Below are 24,364 nucleotides of genomic sequence, written 5' to 3' on the forward strand. Positions count from 1 at the left end.
TCACACAGCTCCCCAGACCTAACCTGACAATTCAGTTCACACAGCTCCCCAGACCTAACCTGACAACATTCAGTTCACACAGCTCCCCAGACCTAGCCTGACAACATTCAGTTCACACAGCTCCCCAAACCTAACCTGACAACATTCAGTTCACACAGCTCCCCAGACCTAGCCTGACAACATTCAGTTCACACAGCTCCCCAAACCTAGCCTGACAACATTCAGTTCACACAGCTCCCCAAACCTAACCTGACAACATTCAGTTCACACAGCTCCCCAGACCTAGCCTGACAACATTCAGTTCACACAGCTCCCCAAACCTAGCCTGACAACATTCAGTTCACACAGCTCCCCAGACCTAACCTGACAACATTCAGTTCACACAGCTCCCAGACCTAGCCTGACAACATTCAGTTCACACAGCTCCCCAGACCTAGCCTGACAACATTCAGTTCACACAGCTCCCCAGACCTAGCCTGACAACATTCAGTTCACACAGCTCCCCAAACCTAGCCTGACAACATTCAGTTCACACAGCTCCCCAAACCTAACCTGACAACATTCAGTTCACACAGCTCCCAGACCTAGCCTGACAACATTCAGTTCACACAGCTCCCCAGACCTAGCCTGACAACATTCAGTACACACAGCTCCCAGATCTAGCCTGACAACATTCAGTTCACACAGCTCCCCAAACCTAACCTGACAACATTCAGTTCACACAGCTCCCAGACCTAGCCTGACAACATTCAGTTCACACAGCTCCCCAGACCTAGCCTGACAACATTCAGTTCACACAGCTCCCCAGACCTAACCTGACAATTCAGTTCACACAGCTCCCCAGACCTAGCCTGACAACATTCAGTTCACACAGCTCCCCAGACCTAACCTGACAATTCAGTTCACACAGCTCCCCAGACCTAGCCTGACAACATTCAGTTCACACAGCTCCCAGACCTAGCCTGACAACATTCAGTTCACACAGCTCCCAGACCTAACCTGACAATTCAGTTCACACAGCTCCCAGACCTAGCCTGACAACATTCAGTTCACACAGCTCCCAGACCTAACCTGACAATTCAGTTCACACAGCTCCCCAGACCTAGCCTGACAACATTCAGTTCACACAGCTCCCAGACCTAGCCTGACAACATTCAGTTCACACAGCTCCCAGACCTAACCTGACAATTCAGTTCACACAGCTCCCCAGACCTAGCCTGACAACATTCAGTTCACACAGCTCCCAGACCTAACCTGACAATTCAGTTCACACAGCTCCCCAGACCTAACCTGACAATTCAGTTCACACAGCTCCCCAGACCTAACCTGACAATTCAGTTCACACAGCTTCCCAGACCTAACCTGACAACATTCAGTTCACACAGCTCCCAGACCTAGCCTGACAACATTCTGTTCACACAGCCCCCCAGACCTAACCTGACAATTCAGTTCACACAGCTTCCCAGACCTAATCTGACAACATTCAGTTCACACAGCTTCCCAGACCTAACCTGACAATTCAGTTCACTCAGCTCCCCAGACCTAGCCTGACAACATTCAGTTCACACAGCTCCCCAGACCTAACCTGACAATTCAGTTCACACAGCTTCCCAGACCTAGCCTGACAACATTCAGTTCACACAGGTCCCCAGACCTAGCCTGACAACATTCAGTTCACACAGCTCCCCAGACCTAGCCTGACAACATTCAGTTCACACAGGTCCCCAGACCTAGCCTGACAACATTCAGTTCACAACATTTAGATATTTTCTGTAGGAGCATCAAAGCACCTTCAAAATCTGAGGGGGCACAAAGTACTCGAGGATGCCTGGGGGGTGGGGTCTGGAGGGGGGCGGGGTCTGGAGGGGGCAGGGTCTGGAGGGGGCTAGGTCAGCATATGGAAGTTGGATCATTTTTTTATACACCTGAAACAGCTTTTTCCTGCAACCTAGAGCCATATTCATGATTCATTCTATGTACAAAAATATACATAATTGCATATCTAATAATACCTCTTGAGCAGTCGGTATCCTTCAGACTGGTGGTTATTGTTTTTAAGATGCTTCTCTGCATCTCTGCTAAAAGATTGAAAGGAATGTCTTACTCAGTTCATATAGTAATTGTTTGCTTTTCTAAAGTGTATCAATGTTGCCAGCAGGCAAATAGACAAACCAGCTACTCGAACAGCCTGAAATGGCTTCTTAGTAGCTAGTTATGGGGTTGGGAACCTATCTGAGCTAAAGCCAACTTCATAAAATTGCTAAGTGGCTCGTGGTATTACAGAGAAACAAAACTTTAACAATTATATTTTAAACAGGACAAATCTGAGGGGGCATGACGTCTCTGCTCTGGTCACTCACAGCTCCCCGGGCCTAGCCTGGCAAAATTCAGTTCAGCCAGACTCACAGCTCCCCGGGCCTAGCCTGGCAATATTCAGTTCAGCCAGAGCTCTTCTGGTCACTCACAGCTCCCCAGGCCTAGCCTGGCAATATTCATTTCAGACAGACTCACAGCTCCCCGGGCCTAGCCTGGCAATATTCAGTTCAGCCAGAGCTCTTCTGGTCACTCACAGCTCCCCAGGCCGAGCCTGGCAATATTCAGTTCAGCCAGACTCACAGCTCCCCGGGCCTAGCCTGGCAATATTCAGTTCAGCCAGAGCTCTTCTGGTCACTCACAGCTCCCCGGGCCTAGTCTGGCAATATTCAGTTCAGCCAGACTCACAGCTCCCTAGGCCTAGCCTGGCAATATTCAGTTCAGACAGACTCACTGCTCCCCAGGCCTAGCCTGGCAATATTCAGTTCAGCCAGACTCACAGCTCCCTAGGCCTAGCCTGGCAATATTCAGTTCAGCCAGACTCACAGCTCCCCGGGCCTAGCCTGGCAATATTCAGTTCAGCCAGAGCTCTTCTGGTCACTCACAGCTCCCCAGGCCTAGCCTGGCAATATTCAGTTCAGACAGACTCACTGCTCCCCAGGCCTAGCCTGGCAATATTCAGTTCAGCCAGACTCACAGCCCCCCGGGCCTAGCCTGGCAATATTCAGTTCAGCCAGAGCTCTTCTGGTCACTCACAGCTCCCCAGGCCTAGCCTGGCAATATTCAGTTCAGACAGACTCACTGCTCCCCAGGCCTAGCCTGGCAATATTCAGTTCAGCCAGACTCACAGCCCCCCAGGCCTAGCCTGGCAATATTCAGTTCAGACAGACTCACTGCTCCCCAGGCCTAGCCTGGCAATATTCAGTTCAGCCAGACTCACAGCCCCCCGGGCCTAGCCTGGCAATATTCAGTTCAGCCAGAGCTCTTCTGGTCACTCACAGCTCCCCAGGCCTAGCCTGGCAATATTCAGTTCAGCCAGAGCTCTTCTGGTCACTCACAGCTCCCCAGGCCTAGCCCGGCAATACTTAGCAGTCAGAGAATATCAACAAGACAGACACTGATGTAAGGTACCCTCACAGTCCCACTGAGGGACTGAATAACTGGTAAACACACACAGCACTCATTCCATTCACTGCATCAGTGTTGTGTAAAGAAGATCAACCCTCCACCAGACAACATCTTCTTTGAAAACAAACAGTAGAATCTATAACACACACGCCTCTATGGAGTCCATCGCTTAAATGACCAATTACCCCTTTCTGCACAAGAGACAAACGAGACTGAAGAAACACACAAACATTCTCAAGTGTGCTGACTGTAGTGTTTTTACTTGGCTAACAGTCTATATTCACAGTTATGAGGGCTTTAGTATACATTTAAAAAAAGACAAACACACATTTCAGCTTTTCCAAAGCCGGTCTTTATAATCACTTAAAACTTGACAGAATTTTCATACATAATAAAACAAAATGCTTTCTGTCATCCACTTGTTAAAACGTTTCAAAAAAATAGTCAATAGAAAATCAATTTTAGGCATGACTTACAAAATATATACATAATATATACATATACATACACACACAGAGATATATACATACCCTACACAAACATTGTTATTGCATATACATCTGTGTATTTATGTATTTGTATGTACATGATGTATATATTGCTTCACCCTTGAATGTATTTGATCAGACTGAACTAAAACATAAAAACAAACCAGTCTTTCTCCCTGTCCGCATAAAACCCGCCGGCCACATTCTGGCCACGCTAGGAAGGACAAGAGTGCAAAGCCTTTCTTTTCTTTTTTTATCACAACTACGAGTAATCACTTATCCTAACCTGAACTTTGACCCCCCTAACATGAATCCTAAAATGAAAACAAGTAGCTGATTTACTTGTTCTCAGCAGTTCTCAACGTCACCGTTGTCCTTCCTGACGTGGCCCTCGAGTGACAACACCAAAAAAACTTAAGAACAATAGCGATACACACCACATAGGACACAACAATAACAGAAGAATTATGATCTAGGCTAGTTAGTCATCAAATCTATGTTACAGTCGAGAGTTATGGGATGGACCAGGCTGTGACCTGTAGACGTAGCCATAGCATTAACAACAGTGTAAAGGGGTGGGTTACTAGGTCGGGGACTAGCTAAACGTTACAAGGCTGGTTTATATATATAAAGTGTGATCACTACTATCCATGCTCAGGCTGAGAAGTACAGATTAAACTAGTCATGCGTGATTGAATGGCTGGCTGGCGAGTAGGACAGGGTCAGGTGTAGGGTGTCTGAACTAGAGAGACAGGGCTGTGTGCGTGAGGGCAGGGAGGGTTTGTCCTGTATGTAAATGTGAGGATAGAGTGTCCTGGGGCTACTGTTACAGTGGAGCAGTAGTGCATGCTATGCAGCTCTGAATGTCACTACATCACAGTCATCATGCTTACTAACCCCCTATTCTCCCCTCTCTTTCTATATTCTGATGCTTTTGTGTAGCAGTAGCAACCCCTTCTCTCTCCATCTCTCTTGCTGCTGTCTGACTCTCACCCCTTGGGCTGGCCTGTTATCCCCTTCCCTCCCTCCATCTCCGTAACTCTGTCCTTTCCAATCTGTCTGATCTTCTTTCAAGAAGATCCAGTACTTGCTGTTAGCTCCTCTTTCCTCTCCTCCCTTCCCCCCCTGTCCTCCAGGCTCATGTCCTATCGCTAGCCAACCCTCCCCTCTCCCTCCTTTCTACATGGCCTGTGTGTACGCACTACTACCCCACTGGCTGCTGTTATAGTCAGTGGTTGTGCTTCCATAGCTATTGTTGTTGTTGTATCCCTGGTTGCTATTAGCAACACTTCCTGCCCCTTGGCCATCGGAGGCCGCCGCTTCGTCAAAGCTCTTCTCCTCCAATGGCTTGCCAATCCAGGCACCGTAACCATGGCTACCGAGCGCATCGAAGAACTGCTGCTTTGCGACCTGGAAGGACATGGCGGCCATCTTGGCTTGGGCGTAAGACGGGAGAGCCAGCAGGTCCTGGCGTCCGCACTGTTGGCATAACGACCGGAATTGACGGAAGATGTTGGACTTGGAGACCCGCGACACGTCCAGTTTGGGGCTAGAGGGAAGACAAACAGGGTTTAGGAATACACAGAAGCTACTGCGCTGGGATTGAAACATTTTCAACATGTTTTTCATATGAATTAAATGCCACTACTCGATATGGAGTATAAATAGTGATCGCTATTCTACTGAAATGGGGCCCTGTGTAGCCCAGGTTAACCACCTGGTGCTGCTATCTGGATGAGGGTGGATGAGGTCTGAGGGTCTGGTTCTAGTTGTGGTGCGGGGTGCGTACCCGTCCAGTTTGCCCTTGGTCCCATCCAGCACCTCCACAGTGATGTGGTCTGGCTGGCTCCAGTTCACGCTGGACTCCTTGGTCTTCCCTGTGTGACGCGTCGAGTCATACACACTCACCCTGCCCACCTGAAGGGAGACAGAGTGATGGAGAGGAGTAAAGGGAGAGGAAGAGTGTGTTCAATTACAGGCATTTCACTATACCCACAATAACAGGTCAAATTTGAAATTCGACTAAATAAGTCCTTTCAGATGAATCAACCATTTTAAACAGAGCGGAACGCAATGTTTGTGTCTGTGTTAATGGCTATGCTGGAAGCTTGGAGCGGCTGTGTGTGTGTGTGTGTGTGTGTGTGTGTGTGTGTGTATATATCTCGGGGTGGTTGAGTGTATTTCTGTATGTGTACTGTGTGTGTGTACCTCGGGGTGGTTGAGTGTGTTTCTGTATGTGAGGTTGAGTGTGTTTCTGTATGTGTACTGTGTGTGTGTGTACCTCGGGGTAGTTGAGTGTGTACTGTGCTTATACAGTGCCTTGCGAAAGTATTCGGCCCCCTTGAACTTTGCAACCTTTTGCCACATTTCAGGCTTCAAACATAAAGATATAAAACTGTATTTTTTTGTGAAGAATCAACAACAAGTGGGACACAATCATGAAGTGAAACGACATTTATTGGATATTTCAAACTTTTTTAACAAATCAAAAACTGAAAAATTGGGCGTGCAAAATTATTCAGCCCCTTTACATTCAGTGCAGCAAACTCTCTCCAGAAGTTCAGTGAGGATCTCTGAATGATCCAATGTTGACCTAAATGACTAATGATGATAAATACAATCCACCTGTGTGTAATCAAGTCTCTGTATAAATGCACCTGCACTGTGATAGTCTCAGAGGTCCGTTAAAAGCGCAGAGAGCATCATGAAGAACAAGGAACACACCAGGCAGGTCCGAGATACTGTTGTGAAGAAGTTTAAAGCCGGATTTGGATACAAAAAGATTTCCCAAGCTCTAAACATCCCGAGGAGCACTGTGCAAGCGATAATATTGAAATGGAAGGAGTATCAGACCACTGCAAATTTACCAAGACCTGGCCGTCCCTCTAAACTTTCAGCTCATACAAGGAGAAGACTGATCAGAGATGCAGCCAAGAGGCCCATGATCACTCTGGATGAACTGCAGAGATCTACAGCTGAGGTGGGAGACTCTGTCCATAGGACAACAATCAGTCGTATATTGCACAAATCTGGCCTTTATGGAAGAGTGGCAAGAAGAAAGCCATTTCTTAAAGATATCCATAAAAAGTGTCGTTTAAAGTTTGCCACAAGCCACCTGGGAGACACACCAAACATGTGGAAGAAGGTGCTCTGGTCAGATGAAACCAAAATTGAACTTTTTGGCAACAATGCAAAATGTTATGTGGTGGCAGCATCATGGTTTGGGCCTGCTTTTCTTCAGCAGGGACAGGGAAGATGGTTAAAATTGATGGGAAGATGGATGGAGCCAAATACAGGACCATTCTGGAAGAAAACCTGATGGAGTCTGCAAAAGACCTGAGACTGGGACGGAGATTTGTCTTCCAACAAGACAATGATCCAAAACATAAAGCAAAATCTACAATGGAATGGTTCAAAAATAAACATATCCAGGTGTTAGAATGGCCAAGTCAAAGTCCAGACCTGAATCCAATCGAGAATCTGTGGAAAGAACTGAAAACTGCTGTTCACAAATGCTCTCCATCCAACCTCACTGAGCTCGAGCTGTTTTGCAAGGAGGAATGGGAAAAAAAATTCAGTCTCTCGATGTGCAAAACTGAGAGACATACCCCAAGCGACTTACAGCTGTAATCGCAGCAAAAGGTGGCGCTACAAAGTATTAACTTAAGGGGGCTGAATAATTTTGCACGCCCAATTATTCCGTTTTTGATTTGTTAAAAAGTTTGAAATATCCAATAAATGTCGTTCCACTTCATGATTGTGTCCCACTTGTTGATTCTTCACAAAAAAAATACAGTTTTATATCTTTATGTTTGAAGCCTGAAATGTGGCAAATGGTCGCAAAGTTCAAGGGGGCCGAATACTTTCGCAAGGCACTGTACCTCGGGGTGGTTGAGTGCATTCCTGTACGTGTACCTCGGGGCGGTTGAGTGCATTTCTGTACGTGTACCTTCGGGGTGGTTGAGTGTGTTTCTGTATGTGTACTGTACGTGTACCTCGGGGTGGTTGAGTGTGTTTCTGTATGTGTACTGTACGTGTACCTCGGGGTGGTTGAGTGTGTTTCTGTACGTACTGTACGTGTACCTCGGGGTGGTTGAGTGTGTTTCTGTACGTGTACCTCGGGGTGGTTGAGTGTGTTTCTGTACGTGTACCTCGGGGTGGTTGAGTGTTTCTGTACGTGTACCTCGGGGTGGTTGAGTGTTTCTGTACGTGTACCTCGGGGTGGTTGAGTGTTTCTGTACGTGTACCTCGTGGGTGGTTGAGTGTTTTTCTGTGTGTGTACTGTATGTGTACCTCGGGGTGGTTGAGAGTGTTTCTGTACGTGTACCTCGGGGTGGTTAAGTGTGTAGGGAGCAGGTAGACTCTTGGAGAAGGCTTCGCCGTCTCTGGCCAATCGGCAGCAGACAGCACGTGTCAGGTGGCCATGGCTATACAGGTAGCCTGGAGGGACAAATATAAGAGACAAGGACAGGGAAAACAAAACGGAAGATAGAGGAAGGGGTATGAGAGAGGAGGGGGGGCGAGACAGAGGGGGGCAGAGATTGACATGTAAAGAAAGAGGGAGAGAAAGAATGACAGAAGAGTGTGGGAGTCAGTGTATTTCCATGTTGATCACATCATAAAGTACTCTGACAAGGAGAGGTGAGTAAAGAGATTGATGTCTGAGGGGGTCAGTCAGGGTGGATAGTTAGCTGGTCATGACTCCTACAGTATAAGGACAGTGACTGTCTGGGTGGATAGTTAGCTGGTCATGACTCCTACAGTATAAGGACAATGTAGTTTGGGATTGAGATGGTGTCTACTTATGAGTGGAGTTTTTTTAAACATGACTGAAGCCAATGGTGACTGTTAACCCCCCCTCTCTCTTTACTCCCACACTCAATCTATCCTCCCTCACTATTTTTCAAATCAAACCTCCCTCAAATGTTTACTGTCCCCTCCATCCCTCCCTCATCTCTTCTCTCCTTCCACCAATCTCCCTCTATGTACTATCGTTCCCTCCTCACCCAGGGTGATTGAAGCCAGGTAGATAGGATGGAGGAAGTGGGAGAGCAGGGCTCCCTGCAGACCCAGGACGTTCCAGCGAAGGATCTTGTCGCTACAGCTCATGGTCCTCAGACGCTCGCCATGCTGGATGCCGTCCCAGGTGGGTACGATGGTTGATGACTCTACCGGGATGGTACCCTCACCTACACATGGCACAGACACGCTTGAGGCATACTTTTGACTCCAAAGACAAAGCCATGCAGTATGAGGAGTAGGGTGTATGAGAGAGCCAGTGGTCAAAGTGATGGTTGTACACTAGAATCACACAGTCCATGCTCTAGACTGGAACATTCAAATCTGTTGGGATATTTGTCCTTTCTACCAGGTGTGTTTGTGGCAGCAGCAGCAAATGAGGTGTGAATGTGTAGTCATGCTCTGTTTGGCCTGCAGAGAGGGGAGTTAAGCAACATGGTGGCTCTATGTGCTTGTCCTCAGTAACAGAGGGGGTCCTCATGGAACAGTGCTGCAGATGGCATCTGGCTGTAACTCACCATTCTCCACCTTGGTGCGCAGCTTGCCCTGCTTGGCGTTCTCAAACAGGGGCTGGTGGCCCTGGCCGTCCCCCGCGTCCTCGCTGCACGACTTATCAAACAACGCCCCGTCTCCACACGGAGCAGTACTGGGGGAGAGGTAGAGCGCGAGAGGGGAAGAGGTAGAGCGCGAGAGGGGAAGAGGTAGAGCGCGAGAGGGGTAGAGCGCGAGAGGGGTAGAGCGCGAGAGGGGTAGAGCGCGAGAGGGGTAGAGCGCGAGAGGGGTAGAGCGCGAGAGGGGTAGAGCGCGAGAGGGGTAGAGCGCGAGAGGGGTAGAGCGCGAGAGGGGTAGGGCGCGAGAGGGGTAGGGCGCGTAGGGCGCGAGAGGGGTAGGGCGCGAGAGGGGTAGGGCGCGAGAGGGGTAGGGCGGTAGGGCGCGAGAGAGGTAGGGCGGTAGGGCGCGAGAGAGGTAGGGCGGTAGGGCGCGAGAGAGGTAGGGCGGTAGGGCGCGAGAGAGGTAGGGCGCGAGAGGGGTAGGGCGGTAGGGTGCGAGAGGTAGTGCGGTAGGGCGAGAGAGAGGTAGGACGGTAGGGCGGTAGGGCGCGAGAGGTAGTGCGGTAGGGCGAGAGAGAGGTAGGACGGTAGGGCAAGGTAGGGCGTGAGAGAGGTAGGGCGGTAGAGGGCGCGAGAGAGGTAGGGCGGTAGAGGGGAAGAGGTAGAGCGCGAGAGGGGAAGAGGTAAAGCGCGAGAGCGGTAGAGGTAGAGCGCGAGAGCGGTAGAGCGCGAGAGCGGTAGAGGTAGAGCGCGAGAGCGGTAGAGGTAGGGCGCGCGGTAGAGGTAGGGCGCGCGGTAGAGGTAGGGCGCGCGGTAGAGGTAGGGCGCGCGGTAGAGGTAGGGCGCGGTAGAGGGCGAGAGGTAGGGCGCGAGAGAGGTAGGGCGGTAGAGGGGAAGAGGTAGAGCGCGAGAGAGGTAGAGCGCGAGAGGGGAAGAGGTAGAGCACGAGAGGGGAAGAGGTAAAGCGCGAGAGGGGAAGAGGTAGAGCGCGAGAGCGGTAGGGCGCGCGAGAGAGGTAGGGCGCGCGGTAGAGGTAGGGCGCGCGAGAGAGGTAGGGCGCGCGAGAGAGGTAGGGCGCGCGAGAGAGGTAGGGCGCGCGAGAGAGGTAGGGCGCGCGAGAGAGGTAGGGCGCGCGAGAGAGGTAGGGCGCGCGAGAGGTAGGGCGCGCGAGAGGTAGGGCGCGCGAGAGCACCAGAGAGGGAGAGGTAGAGCGAGAGGTTGGGAGCACGAGAGAGGTAGAGAGAGTGAGAGAGGGAGAGCGGGATATAGTGGGGCAAAAAAGTATTTAGTCAGCCACCAATTGTGCAAGTTGTCCCACTTAAAAAGATGAAAGAGGCCTGTAATTTTCATCATAGGTACACTTCAACTATGACAGACAAAATGAGAGAAAAAAAATCCAGAAAATCACATTGTAAGATTTTTAATGAATTTATTTGCAAATTATGGTGGAAAATAAGTATTTGGTCACCTACAAAGAAGCAAGATTTCTGGCTCTCACAGGCCTGTAACTTCTTCTTTAACCTCTTTGAACTCTAGGGGCAGTATTTCATTTTTGGATTAAAAAAACGTTCCCGTTTTAAACAAGATATTTTGTCACGAAAAGATGCTCGACGATGCATATTATTGACAGCTTTGGAAAGAAAACACTGACGTTTCCAAAACTGCAAAGATATTATCTGTGAGTGCCACAGAACTGATGCTACAGGCGAAACCAAGATGAAACTTCAAACAGGAAATGAGCAAAATTTTTGAAGCGCTGTTTTCCACTGTCTCCTTATATGGCTGTGAATGCGCAAGGAGAGAGCCCACAATTTCTGCCGTTTCCCCAAGGTGTCTGCAGCATTGTGACGTATTTGTAGGCATATCATTGGAAGATTGACCATAAGAGACCACATTTACCAGGTGTCCGCCCGGTGTCCTGCGTCGAAATTGGTGCGTAAACCTCAGCTGTAAGTATTTTTCCATTTAATTCAGAGAAGAAAGCAGACTTCTACGAACGATATATCAATGAAGAAATATGTGAAAAACACCTTGAGGATTGATTCTAAACATTTGCCATGTTTCAGTCGATATTATGGAGTTAATTTGGAAAAAAGTTTGGCGTTTTGGTGACTGAATTTTCGTTTTTTTTTGGTAGTCAAAAGTGATGTACAAAACAGAGCGATTTCTCCTACACAAAGAATCTTTCAGGAAAAACTGAACATTTGCTATGTAACTGAGAGTCTCCTCATTGAAAACATCCAAAGTTCTTCAAAGGTAAATGATTTTATTTGAATGCTTTTCTTGTTTTTGTGAAAATGTTGCTGGCTGAATTCTAGGCTTAATGCTATGCTAGCTATCAATACTCTTACACAAATGCTTGTTTAGCTATGGTTGAAAAGCATATTTTGAAAATCTGTGATGACAGTGTTGTTAACAAAAGTCTAAGCTTGAGAGCAAATATATTTATTTCATTTCATTTGCGATTTTCATGAATAGTTAACGTTGCGTTATGCTAATGAGCTTGAGGCTATAAATAGGATCCCGGATCCGGGATTGCTCGTCGCATGAAGTTAAGAGGCTCCTCTGTCCTCCACTCGTTACCTGTATTAATGGCACCTGTTTGAACTTGTTATCAGTATAAAAGACACCTGTCCACAACCTCAAACAGTCACACTCCAAACTCCACTATGGCAAAGAACAAAGAGCTGTCAAAGGACACCAGAAACAAAATTGTAGACCTGCACCAGGCTGGGAAGACTGAATCTGCAATAGGTAAGCAGTTTGGTTTGAAGAAATCAACTGTGGGAGCAATTATTAGGAAATGGAAGACATACAAGACCACTGATAATCTCCCTCGATCTGGGGCTCCACGCAAGATCTCACCCCGTGGGGTCAAAATGATCACAAGAACGGTGAGCAAAAATCCCAGAACCACACGGGGGGACCTAGTAAATGACATGCAGAGAGCTGGGACCAAAGTAACAAAGCCTACCATCAGTAACACACTACGCCGCCAGGGACTCAAATCCTGCAGTGCCAGACGTGTCCCCCTGCTTAAGCCAGTACATGTCCAGGCCCATCTGAAGTTTGCTAGAGAGCGTTTGGATGATCCAGAAGAAGATTGGGAGAATGTCATATGGTCAGATGAAACCAAAATAGAACTTTTTGGTAAAAACTCAACTCGTCGTGTTTGGAGGATAAAGAATGCTGAGTTGCATCCAAAGAACACCATACCTACTGTGAAGCATGGGGGTGGAAACATCATGCTTTGGGGCTGTTTTTCTGCAAAGGGACCAGGACGACTGATCCGTGTAAAGGAAAGAATGAATGGGGCCATGTATCGTGAGATTTTGAGTGAAAACCTCCTTCCATCAGCAAGGGCATTGAAGATGAAACGTGGATGGGTCTTTCAGCATGACAATGATCCCAAACACACCGCCCGGGCAACGAAGGAGTCGCTTCGTAAGAAGCATTTCAAGGTCCTGGAGTGGCCTAGCCAGTCTCCAGATCTCAACCCCATAGAAAATCTTTAGAGGGAGTTGAAAGTCCGTGTTGACCAGCAACAGCCCCAGAACATCACTTCTCTAGAGGAGATCTGCATGGAGGAATGGGCTAAAATACCAGCAACAGTGTGTGAAAACCTTGTGAAGACTTACAGAAAACGTTTGACCTCTGTTATATACCCTTTGTTGGCAATGAGAAAGTATTGAGATGAACTTTTGTTATTGACCAAATACTTATTTTCCAACATAATTTGCAATTAAATTCATTAAAAATCCTACAATGTGATTTTCTGGATTTTTTCCCCTCTCGTTTTGTCATAGTTGTAGTGTACCTATGATGAAAATTCCAGACCTCTCATCTTTTTATGTGGGAGTACTTGCACAATTGGTGGCTGACTAAATACTTTTTGCCCCACTGTATATAACGCCATTATCTTTTCTACATACTTTATATCTGGTTTAAAAGTCTTCAGTTTACATTGACAATGTTTTTCCACCCCAGAAATCATTATCTAAACATGACATTTTTCATTTTACTGTTTTGCCATACGTGGCCCGAAAACACTTAAGCGGGCCGCCCAAGACTTTTCTATGCAGAAAAAAACACTGGCTTCTCAAACTCCTAGAACAACGTGTGTGTGTGGGGGTGGGTTGGTGGCCCAGTTGAGTTCCAGGGCACAGAAGGAAAGGGAAGAGAGTAGGTGGAGAAGAATGAGCCATGGGGGGGGGGTCAAAAAGCGAGGAAGAGACATCCTCCGTAGGCCCACCTGATATAGAGGTGGAAGGTGGTGTCAGGTTTGATCCGGAGCTTGTTCTCCTCAGCTGGCTCAAATATGCTGTCCTCTGATCCTTCACAGTGCTTCAGCAACTCAGCATATAGAAACCTGGAGGGGGGGAGAGAAGAAAGGTAGAATCCATATTTGAGTGATTCAGATCAGTGAAAGTGTCCAGGATCCAACACACAAATAAAGGGAGACTGGTTGAGAAACAGAGGATCTGGTAAGTGGCGTTAATACACTCTACACTAACCAGATGGACTCCACAGTCACATTAACACACATCATAGTCTGTAATGACTTCCCAGCTGACATATGACACCCTGTAGAGGGAGAAAGGGAGGTTTCAGAAAGGCAGGGAGAGTAGCTGTAAAGGAATCAAAACGAAGAGCAAAGGAGGAAGGGGAAAAGACTGGTTATATAAAAGGACTGAATGGAAGACAAATGAGGAGCAGTAACTTCCTACCTGATAAACCCTCTCCTGGAGATGATTTCTGCGTGGCAGTCATTAACGGTATCCCCTTTAAGACTCAGCTCCTCCCCTTTAACACAGCGATTTCCTGAAGAGAAAAACAAACAAAAATACATGTATTTTATCTCAAAAGGTTGAGACAAAAATCATTCCAAAAGGCTTGTTATTATTTTCTCGCACGTGCACACACACGGCAGGTACCTGTTCCCAGACTGACCACGGTCCCCAGCCCTTCCCCCCTCTTCATGACGATGGTGGCGAGGATCTTCCTTCCCAGAAGACTGTGCTGTATGCGTGTGGTGAGTGCGTTGAAGCGCTGGTGACTCAACATGGCGATCTGGTCATGGATTGTCCCACCACTCAGTGGCAGCTAGAGACAGAACCAATAACAGGTTATGAACGGCCCACCAGTCAACAGAAGTAGGTTATAGCAGAATCATAGTATTAACAGTGTATTCATAGTACAGCAGGCATTCTTCAACTTTTTCAGCTCCAGACCCAATGAGAAAATCACTGTCCTCCCGTGACCCAAAATCATCTACCAGCAATCAAAATGAAGAGGAAATAGTGTGTGATTCTAGGTGCAGTCTCCTCGCTCCCGACCCACCTCTAACACACCCAAAGCCCAGTGTGGGTACTGACCCAGAGTTTTAAAAAGTAGTATAGTAAGAGAGGTAAATTGACCTCTGCAGGGGTTAGTTCCCCGGTGCGGGCAGCCTTCTCTGCCTCTCCAATCAGAACCCTCAGAGCTGCATCAGCTGCTTCCTGTTTCCCTTGCTTCTTATTAGAAGCACAGACAGGAGGGAACCAGCGACCCCCTAGTTTAGCCTGGTAGGTAAACCTGAGAGGGAGGGGAGAGTTAAGCATCCATGTTTGCACAGCCGCGTTTTACAATATTGAACCGTTGGCTTTCATAGTGTTTTATATGTGACAATGGACCGCCGGACTACCGCAGCTCTGGACTCTGAATTACACTTAGTGTGTATGTTCGTGTGTGTGTGGGCAAGAATGTGTGTACTGACTTGGGCTCGTGCGGTGGTCCTGACTGCCCAACCAGTCGTATCTCTGCAGCGAAGCCCCTGGCCCGGGCGTACTCCAGCAGACCTGACACAGCGTTGTTGTTTAGGTGGCTGATGAGGTCACCAACCCCCGCCTCGTGGGCAGAACGCAGCTCCTCCTCTGTCAGCGGGGGCAGGGAGGGGCAAGCGGGCATGAAGCCCCCTTCATCACCAGACAGACACAGGGGAAACTGGGGCTGGAGAGGACAGGGTAAATGGAGAGCGAGGGAGGAGAAGAGAGATAAGGCAGTGAAAAGACGGAGGAGAGGAGGTGGGAAGAGAGGGAAGAGTGATCTTAGTGTTCGGAGGATCTTTTCTTAGAACTACGGCCTGGAGGCACAATGAGAGAAGTCCACATGCCTGGGTCTTATGACATTCTGTCAGTCTATAGCTAAACAGCTAGCTAGCTTGACAAGCCTAAATCCTAAATAGATGGGGTAGTGTTTATTTCAGGGAACCATCCATTTAGTTAAAACATCTTTCTGTCCCATGTTTGGTTCCTTTACTCACCTTGTTGAGCTGCAGTCTCCCGTCGGCCATTAACTCCTTGACTGCCTCCTCTGCAGCCAGCTGCCTGGCAGCCTTCTTACTGGGGGCTGAGCTCTCAGCACACAGGCTTTCCCCGATCTTCACCCTGAACATGAACCTGAGGAGGGAGCAGAGACTAACTTATACATCCTAAACATACATTGGTGAGAGAGGTAAGAGGACATTCCTCTCTAGCCACATGGGGGCATCAGAGTAGAGCTGTGAATCTCCTTCACAGAGACTACAGCACTCAGGAAGAGGAGGGGAAGAGGGACAAAGATGGTCACACTTCCCAGTATCAGATTACTGCGGGACAGTACAGTAGGTGCCTAGGGGAAGGTTATATGCAGAGAGACACAGAGGTGCTGTTGTATCATCCAGTCAGCAGACTGCTGCAGTATGAAAGTCATACAGGACACAAATAACTGCTCCAGTGGGAGAGAGAGAGAGGTGAGGGCAAGCACACCTTTCCTAATGATTCATTTATGTATAGAAGAGAGAACCAGGGAGAGAGAAATGAGAAGCAGGGTTGGGCTCAATTCTAATTGAAGTCACTCAATTCAGGAAGTGATTTGAATTTAAATTCAAAAATGGAAAACTTGAAATAAATAGCTTCTACTTTTCAGTTTATTGAGAAATCATTGAAAATGGATGCTATTTTTTCAATTATTGAATTGGAATGTCAGTTTATTTCCTAAATTGACTGACTTCATTTGGAATTGACCCCATCCCTGATGAGGATGTAGACAGATGGATACCGTGGGTCGTGAGGTGGGCCCTCCTGTCCAGTGTTGATGAACTCGATGGGGTTTCCAGTGCGCTGACTGTACTCCATCAGCATGGACACGGGGTTCTTACCCCCCGGCAGGGAACGGGACAGGGCCTGGGGCGGACCCTCCACCACCTCCTGACAGCGAGGGAGAGCGAGACAGCGAGAGAACAGAGAGTTAGAAAAGGATTGGGGAAAAAAAGAGACAAATCTTTGGCCTTTACAACACAATCAACCACAACAGAGCACATGGATTATTACTAACCTCCACACACACACGAACACACTTCAGACTTACAGGGACGTCAGAGGTGGGGTCCACGGCCTGGTCCACCCCTGCAGTGAGCCCCTCCTCAGCCCCTCCCCCCTCTATCTCACGCAGCAGAATCCTGAGGGTTGCTGCGGCAGCATCTTTCTTAGCCACCTTTTTATTAGATGCCTCAGCAACAGGAAACAACCTGCCATCCAGCATGACCTGCATACGGAATCTGAGAGGGAGAAATATACAAGGGAGTGAGAGGTAGCGAGAAAGAGCAGGGACAACACATTTTTTGATATTTCTTCATCACACTTTCTCTTGCAATTTTTAAAAAATGAATTTGCTAATTCAATCAGCTGGTTCTCTCTTAGACATACCAGCAATGGCCATGATTGGTTGGGAACACTATGACATCACTGACCTGGGGTCATGTGAAGGCCCTGATTGGTCGAGGAGCAGGAACTCGCAATTGTGTCCCTGGTACTGGGCAAACTCCATCAGGCCGCTGACGGGGTTCTTGGCCCTCACCTCCTGGAGTTTGGCACGGAGGTTCTGAGGTGGGGGCGCTGCCAGGGAGACTGCTACTGTCCCCCCTCCATCCCGGCTGATGGCGTTGAGGAATTCGGGGATATCGTCGGTCGCCCACTGCCCTCCGTTCGACTCGTCCTCCTGATAGAGGGATGAAGATTGAAGATGAAGTAGGTGAGGAAAGAAAGAAGTGGCGCAGAAGTTGGGGGGGAGAAAATCGGTGTCAGGCGGTTTTAAGGGCTCCAGACCTGGCATTCTCAGCTCGGAATCTACAGAGCTATGTTCACCCCTCAATGATCCAACCAACATTATGTTACTGGGGTAACTGCCGTACTCCTCCTCCCCTTCCAACTCTTCGTAGGAGACGGGCTCCAAGTAAGCGAGGGGGTCTCCCAAATTCAGGAAGACGTCAATGAATTCCCCAACCGAACTCCCCCCACCACCCCCCCTCGCTGTGTGAGAGTGTCCACCTACCGCCTCAGCGTTGGCCTCTAGACACTCCAATCCAGGTGGCACCGCCTGGAATCCGGACCCCACTCCTTCGACCTTTGCAGGGGCGCTGCGCTCGGCCTTGAGGCTCCTCTCCATCCTCTCCCTGCGATGGACAGATAGCTCCCAGATGTGAGGGGTCACCTCTGCGTTGCGGTTCACGTCGCCCTGCTTCTCCATGGCGTATAGGGTGGGGTTGACCTGCTTGGCGCCCCTCAGGCCCAGGTTCTTGGCAATCACCAGGGCCGTGGCCTCTCCTGCCTCCAGCAGATACTGCAGGATCAACTCCTTCTGATTACTGCCGCAGTCCGCCATGTCGCTCTCGTCAAGGTCTAGGTCAAGCTCTTCGTTACTGCTGCTGTTGATACTGGGTTGTTGGGTTTGGGACTGGGAATGTTGCCGATATGACTCAGATGGTTCTGAGGAAGAGGAGTGTGAATCAGATTCTACGTAGTAATCTTCTTCTCTGTCGCCCTCAGGACCCTGCGCTTCAATTTGCTGGATCTCAGCGTTGATGACAACGTCCTCCTCCTTCACAGACAGGAAGTGAGAGCAATCTTCTTCCGAAGGCCTTTCCTGTGACTCCACAGAATGTTCCCTCGGTTGGGAACGTGGGCTTTCCGGATCAGAATCTCTACTTTCCGGTTCTTCCTGTGGTTCTACGTAGACAGTCCACTCTGGAGGACTTTCACCGTGTTTTGAAGCTTTCTTATCACGCTCGAGCCCGTAAAGGGCCTGGTTGATAAACTTTTTGGGCAACCGCAGCGTTTTCGCCAAACACTTTGCTTGTAGCTTCTCACCAGGGCTCAAATCTGCCAAGGCTTGCAAAACTTGCTCTCGGATGTCGGGTGGCTGAAATGTAGGGACACTCTTGTTGTTTGAATTATTACTACTACCAACAGAAGCTTTGTCAAAGCTGTCGCCTCGGTCAACTCTTCCTCTGTAGGACCTCTCTCTGTCTAAGGATAAAGTCTGAAAGCCTTCTGAGAAAGACGGCCCGTCAGCACAGTCTGCATGAAGACTCCACTGTCTGTTGAAGCCTTGCTTTTGTGTTGAAGTCTGCTTCTGGTTCCAGAATCTAGGGCCGGTTGGTCCTCTAGGGGGTCCCTGACTGGGCGGGTACCCAAAGTCCCTACCGTTCCCTCTGCCTCGCTCGCTGCTGTATCCCCCTCTCCCCCTACAACTGTTTTGGGAGTACCTGCTGTACCCTGCCTGGGTCTGGTTCGATTCGTTATAGAGTCCGTTCGGTCCCCCTCTACCCAAGCTCTGCGCCCCTCCTCTGGGGCTCACCCTAAACTGGGGAGCCTCAGTGTTCTGTCCCCTCAGGAAGTGGACCTGCTGCTGCCTGAAGGAGTTAGGACCACTGGGACAAGAGCTCTGCTGATTCAGGGCTGGGCTGTGACCGGGTGGGGGAGGGGCAGAGGGGTAGAGAGGCTGAGAGTGAGCACTGGGTGGTACTAGAGGGGGAACTGGGCCCAGGTATGAATGGACGTTTGGGTGTGGGGCCTGTTGCGGGGAGGCTCTGGGGTGAAATCCCAGGGGTCCAGCTCTGTAGTATTGTTGCTTAGCCTGCAGTTGGGGGAGAGGGGGTCGGTGGTAATGCTCTATGGGGGGCCCTCCTCGTCCTCTGCTCATAGCGCAGGGGGCAGGTTGAGGGGGGACCAGGGCCGCCTGTTACGCAGCAGATAGGAGGATGTGTCTCTGTGTTGGATACTGATGCAACAACACAGTCTGGCAGAACAGCCGGGTGGGCGATGATTGCAAAGTGGCAGTCAGCACCTGAGAGAGAGGACGAGATGGGTGTGAGCGAAAGCAAAAGTGACTGAGTGGGCGAGGAAAAGGGCCATGAAATTAAAAATAAAGAGCCAACTATAAAGCAATATGAAGAAGAAACTAGGGACATAAGACTGGTCAAAATCTAGTGGAAAATCCTGATGGAAATGGAAAAAGGGCAGGAGAAAAACACAGTGTAGATCAAAGGGCTTATGACAAATAACATATATATATTTGACACAGTCTCACTGTACTCCATCCTGTCTCCAATACAGCCCCAGTGTCACATGCTGTTGGACCCAATTGGCCGCAACGAGATCCATGTATAAAAGGTCAGAAATGTATAATTCATGGTTGTGGCTTCACTGTGTTAGATCTGGTTTAACGGATGATTTGCAGCTTCACATAGGAAGTGAGAGTGAGGCAGAAGGAAAGAAAAAATTCAAGGTGGTCAGTGAAGGACAGGATTTGCTGCACTAACTTTTGACAGACTAGGATAAACGACCACAGGAAGACACTCAACCCCTGCTCCTCAGATTTCAGCCCTGCCAGGCATGGTGCTAGCCAACATAAACTTCTGTCATGCTGCCCCCGAAACGATCGCTATGAATACCACCATATTAATAATAATAATATAACCACGAGCAGGATCGAGTTATTTCACGGCAATGTTAACGGACAGCAGCAGCAGCGCTGGGTCAGGTGACCCGGGTCAAAGCGGGATCTGGCTGACCTTAATGCAAGCCGGCAACAGACGGCCAAAATAACAACCCAGCATGGCTCAACTTCAGTTGCCTCTGCTGCTTCCATGGGCAATATGAATATTCAGAGCTGCGCATTAAATATTAGGACGTCTTTGGCCCATGGCCTTGTTTTCTGTATGTTCCCGTTCCTGGATTATTGATGAGTCATTTCTATTGGAATGACAGAATTGGGGTATACGCCCTGGTCAACGTGTTATAAAACAAGTTCATGCTTAGTGGGTTGCATAAACGACTCGATGACAGTAGAAAGACATTAACTAATTTAATGAACGTACCTGAAAGTTCGCGGGATAAAACACAGATTTACTACCTCACCACCTGGCCTGAAGGCGGCAGAAAGGAGAGTAGGTTTCAGTCACTTTTGAAAGGCAGAGATCTTGAGGTCTGCGGGCGCGCTGCCGGGGTCAGAAGATGACTACACTTCAAACAGTCTAGATATAAACAGTTACGTTCTATCAAAATACAAAACTAATTAAACCACTTGGCTATATCTCTCAAAACTCTATGTATTTTACCATCCCCCCCAAAAGTTTTGTAGTATTTTTTTTTTTTTACATACCACACGAGCGCTTCAATTTCTAAAAGACATCTAGTACCCCCACCATTCAAGATACTTATACACGTTACAATGTGAAATGATGGATAGGCCTATTAAAAACGCATATAAAGTCTGTATTTACAGTTTCTTAACACGAGAAACAGCACGAAAGGGCAGAATAGTTTCGTTTTCCTTTCTCGAGACACGCTCTGTAGCCAGTCTGTGTGAGTCACGTGATGCAATAGTTCCTAGCATAGGTTTCACTAGCTAGAGTAAGAATGTAGCCCAAACTGGTGCAAGCTCAAGGTACCAAGGCCTAGGCTGTTTGAATACTTGGATGTACATCAAATGTATTTTTCTCACAACATGTGGATATTATAATATAATTTTGTCAAATAATAATAAAAAATAATCGGTCCCTGTCATGTGAATGAAAACGTACCGTAGTGTTATGTCAAACAGGATGTATTTCTTGTTAGAGGATACAGTATATCGATTGAAATGCGAAGGAAATCGTTTTTTCTATTTATTATCCAGTAAGCCAATATGTATTATACAATGCATCCACTCGAGACACAGACAATTATATTACAATACAGAAAATATCAATCTGGACAAGAAAATCTTCAGAAATTATGTCTATATATGAATAACAATAATAAACTCCAAAACATTCACCCCCACTTCCTAAAAAAAACAAAAATGATAATTCAAAATCGCCTCTTAGTTGTCATGTCTCACAGCTGCTGTTGCGTGAAACCATTGTTGTGACAAAAACACCAGGACAGTTTAATTGAGCAGCAGCAGCTGCCGAATATAGCTAGTGGCCACTGTACCCAGATATTGGTGCTTTCAAGACAACTGGGAACTCGGGGGTAAAATAACGAGGTCAAAGCATGACGTCAGTAATCTTGAGGTCGGAGCTCTTAGAAAGATGCCCGTGTTTCCGACTTGGATGAACGTTCAAAACAATTATATATCCCATTTAGCAGACGCTTTTGTCCAAAGCGACTTACAAGTCGGCTGGGGCCACTACTTTTTACATATGGGTGGCCCCAGCGGGAATCGAACCCACGACGCAATTATTTTCCCAGGCGGAGCTCGTTTTTTCCCCGAGTTCCCAGTTCTCTGAACGCACTGAGGTATGAGATTTCAGAGTTCCCAGTTGTTTTGAACGCAGCATCAAACCCAATTCCATCACGCAGGGATACGCATGCATACAATGGGCAATCAAACACCGCCAAGCGAGAGCATCTCTGGCGCGGTTGAAAAATAAACAAAACCAAACTAATAATCACTGCTGCCATCAGCTTGAGTGTGGAATTAAGGACGCCACTGAATAACCATCCCCAGTTAATTTTTGTCATGGGATGGTTCTGATGCACACAATTTTCAATCCCCCCAGTCAAAGTGAACCCCGCACAACTAGTTAGCTTGGTGGACAGGAGGAGGATCAACTATCAGTGTGCAATTTCATCCCGCCTCCGACCCCCAAAGCTGTCTGTCGCTGGATGAACATAGGATCCAATTGGTCATTTTACAGTCGTTTTTTGGTAAATCTCCCTTAATCCTCAATTCCCTTTTTACAGGCGTGTATCCCTTGACTGAAGTCCTCCATGAATATAACCTGAAATTAGCTACGAGCTAGGCAAGCCATCTTGGTTTTAACTGACACTACACATTGAATACCCTGGTAACTATTTTATTTCTCTCAGCAACCTGCTAGCAGAGATGGACTCATATGCCATCATTGAATGGATGGGTGTCGTTTGGACTGCGCACGCATGTTCCGAACAAGATATTGCGCAGATGGAGGCTCCAAGCGGGTTCACTGGCTAGGTAACGTAGAACCGCAGTTGTGCATCGTAAATAACATGCACAACTGTCGATTTGTTCCAGAAACACTTTCCCAATTAACTCCCAATTGTAAACAACTATGCAACGCACAGTGAAAATAATGATAAGTATGCATAGCGCGGATTGAATAGCTAGCTATATAGCTTGCCAGCTAACATTAGCATTGATTGAGCATCACTGCGGCACAAGCGTGCAAACAACCATAGTCGCATTTGAAAGCTATTCAGTTAGCGCGAAACGAAATATAGATCTCAATTGAACTAACACGAAAGGTAAAAAATAGAGTTAAAAATGTAATTCATTTACCTGGGTTTACGATTGAAGATTTGTATCAGTCCGAGTTCCTGCTTGCTAGCGACAGTGTCGACAAAGAAACAAGGGGGTTAGGGGGCGCATGATGACATCACTAATTTGCGACAGTTTACCTGGCGCATTTGGAATGACGCCGCCCGTTTTACTGCAGAGTGCGGTCCCCCAAAAAAGAACATCACACAAGGTGGAATACCTTTGCTGCAGCAGGTCGATTGGACTCATTTAGGCAGGTGAATAGGACATGTAGAATAGCAGTACCTTCAAGCCACTGCTATTGCATTCCCTTGTTTAGGATTGGGACTGGATTAATCAGATCTAAAAATAAAAAAAAATCAATGAAATGTAATATATGTATGCTACAAAACCTTCCACAAATCCGGCCTAGAACCCTGCAAAGACCTAGTACCTCTTATCGGGATTTACTTTCTATAAGAAACCTTGAGAGGAACCAGACTCAAGACCCAAAGCATGGCTGGCTGGATAGAGGTGAGAGAAGGCAGTAGGGAAAAAAAGGCCCCATATATTGCAGGGGGAATCCAACAAAATACAAACATGAGGCCTGTATCTTGTAATGACCACGTTAGTGAACTATTTACAGCATGATACACAGAGGCAGTGGGAGCAGATCAGCACATCATGTTACAGCTGCACAGCCTACTGCAGTGCCTGGACACTCACCAACCCATAGAGCTATAAGCTGCTATACTATCCACCAATCAATGGACCCGACTGGATCCATGTTCAAACTGTTTCCTGCAAAATTGCACGTATTACATCCCCCAGTAGGTGTCAGCACCACTCCATTGTGTCCTCTGTCCTGCTCAAAGTCACAGCGGATCAACCTGAAATACATCACTGTAAGGTCCAGTAGGCTACAGTCAGTGCATCATAGCCTAGTGGTTAGAGTGTTGGACTAGTAACCGGAAGGTTGCGAGTTCATAACCCCCGAGCTGACAAGGTACAAATCTGTCGTTCTGCCCCTGAACAGGCAGTTAACCCACTGTTCCCAGGCTGTCATTGAAAATAAGAATTTGTTCTTAACTGACTTGCCTGGTTAAATAAAGGTAAAATTAAAAAATATTATCATTATCATCTGCTCTCTGAGCAGCTAACCGATCGATGCAGCTGTACTTAGTCCATCGGTAAATAGCCCACCCAATTTACCTACCTCATCCCCATACAGTTTTTATTTATTTACTTTTCTGCTCTTTTGCACACCAGTATCTCTACCTGTACATTACCATCTGATCATTTATC

The 24,364-nt window shown here is 47.8% G+C and overlaps 1 protein-coding gene across 6 annotated transcripts; it reads right to left on the bottom strand.

Moving 5' to 3' along the window:
• Positions 1-3,770: 3,770 nt before the first annotated feature.
• On the bottom strand, positions 3,771-23,187 carry LOC135520708 (double-stranded RNA-specific adenosine deaminase-like). Of its 6 annotated transcripts, none has more exons than XM_064946462.1 (16): positions 23,102-23,187; positions 17,849-19,642; positions 17,268-17,515; positions 16,886-17,075; positions 16,577-16,725; positions 15,801-15,936; positions 15,255-15,487; positions 14,917-15,073; positions 14,434-14,602; positions 14,227-14,320; positions 13,752-13,868; positions 9,467-9,594; positions 8,936-9,118; positions 8,257-8,369; positions 5,719-5,846; positions 3,771-5,478 (listed from the first exon to the last, which is right to left on the bottom strand). In XM_064946462.1, the coding sequence occupies exons 2-16, from the start codon at positions 19,496-19,498 to the stop codon at positions 5,109-5,111; spliced, it is 4,065 nt and encodes a 1,354-aa protein (XP_064802534.1). In that variant the 5' UTR covers positions 19,499-19,642; positions 23,102-23,187; the 3' UTR covers positions 3,771-5,108. The 6 variants fall into 6 exon arrangements, with proteins under 6 accessions (XP_064802534.1, XP_064802532.1, XP_064802533.1 ...); XM_064946460.1 differs by having other exon boundaries at positions 5,647-5,846; XM_064946461.1 differs by having other exon boundaries at positions 16,853-17,075.
• Positions 23,188-24,364: the final 1,177 nt, after the last annotated feature.

Source organism: Oncorhynchus masou, chromosome 29 (assembly GCF_036934945.1).
Source record: "Oncorhynchus masou masou isolate Uvic2021 chromosome 29, UVic_Omas_1.1, whole genome shotgun sequence".
Taxonomy (NCBI): Eukaryota; Metazoa; Chordata; class Actinopteri; order Salmoniformes; family Salmonidae; genus Oncorhynchus; species Oncorhynchus masou.

Excerpts from the sequence above, each read along its gene's own strand:
- LOC135520708 (XM_064946457.1), bottom strand. The coding sequence starts at position 19,498 with ATGAGCAGAGGACGAGGAGGGCCCCCCATAGAGCATTACCACCGACCC. Across the intron at positions 15,488-15,800 it reads GGAGACTGCAGCTCAACAAG|CCCCAGTTTCCCCTGTGTCT; the intron begins GTGAGTAAAGGA and ends TGTCCTCTCCAG. Across the intron at positions 9,595-13,751 it reads ACCTTCCACCTCTATATCAG|TACTGCTCCGTGTGGAGACG; the intron begins GTGGGCCTACGG and ends CCTCTCCCCCAG.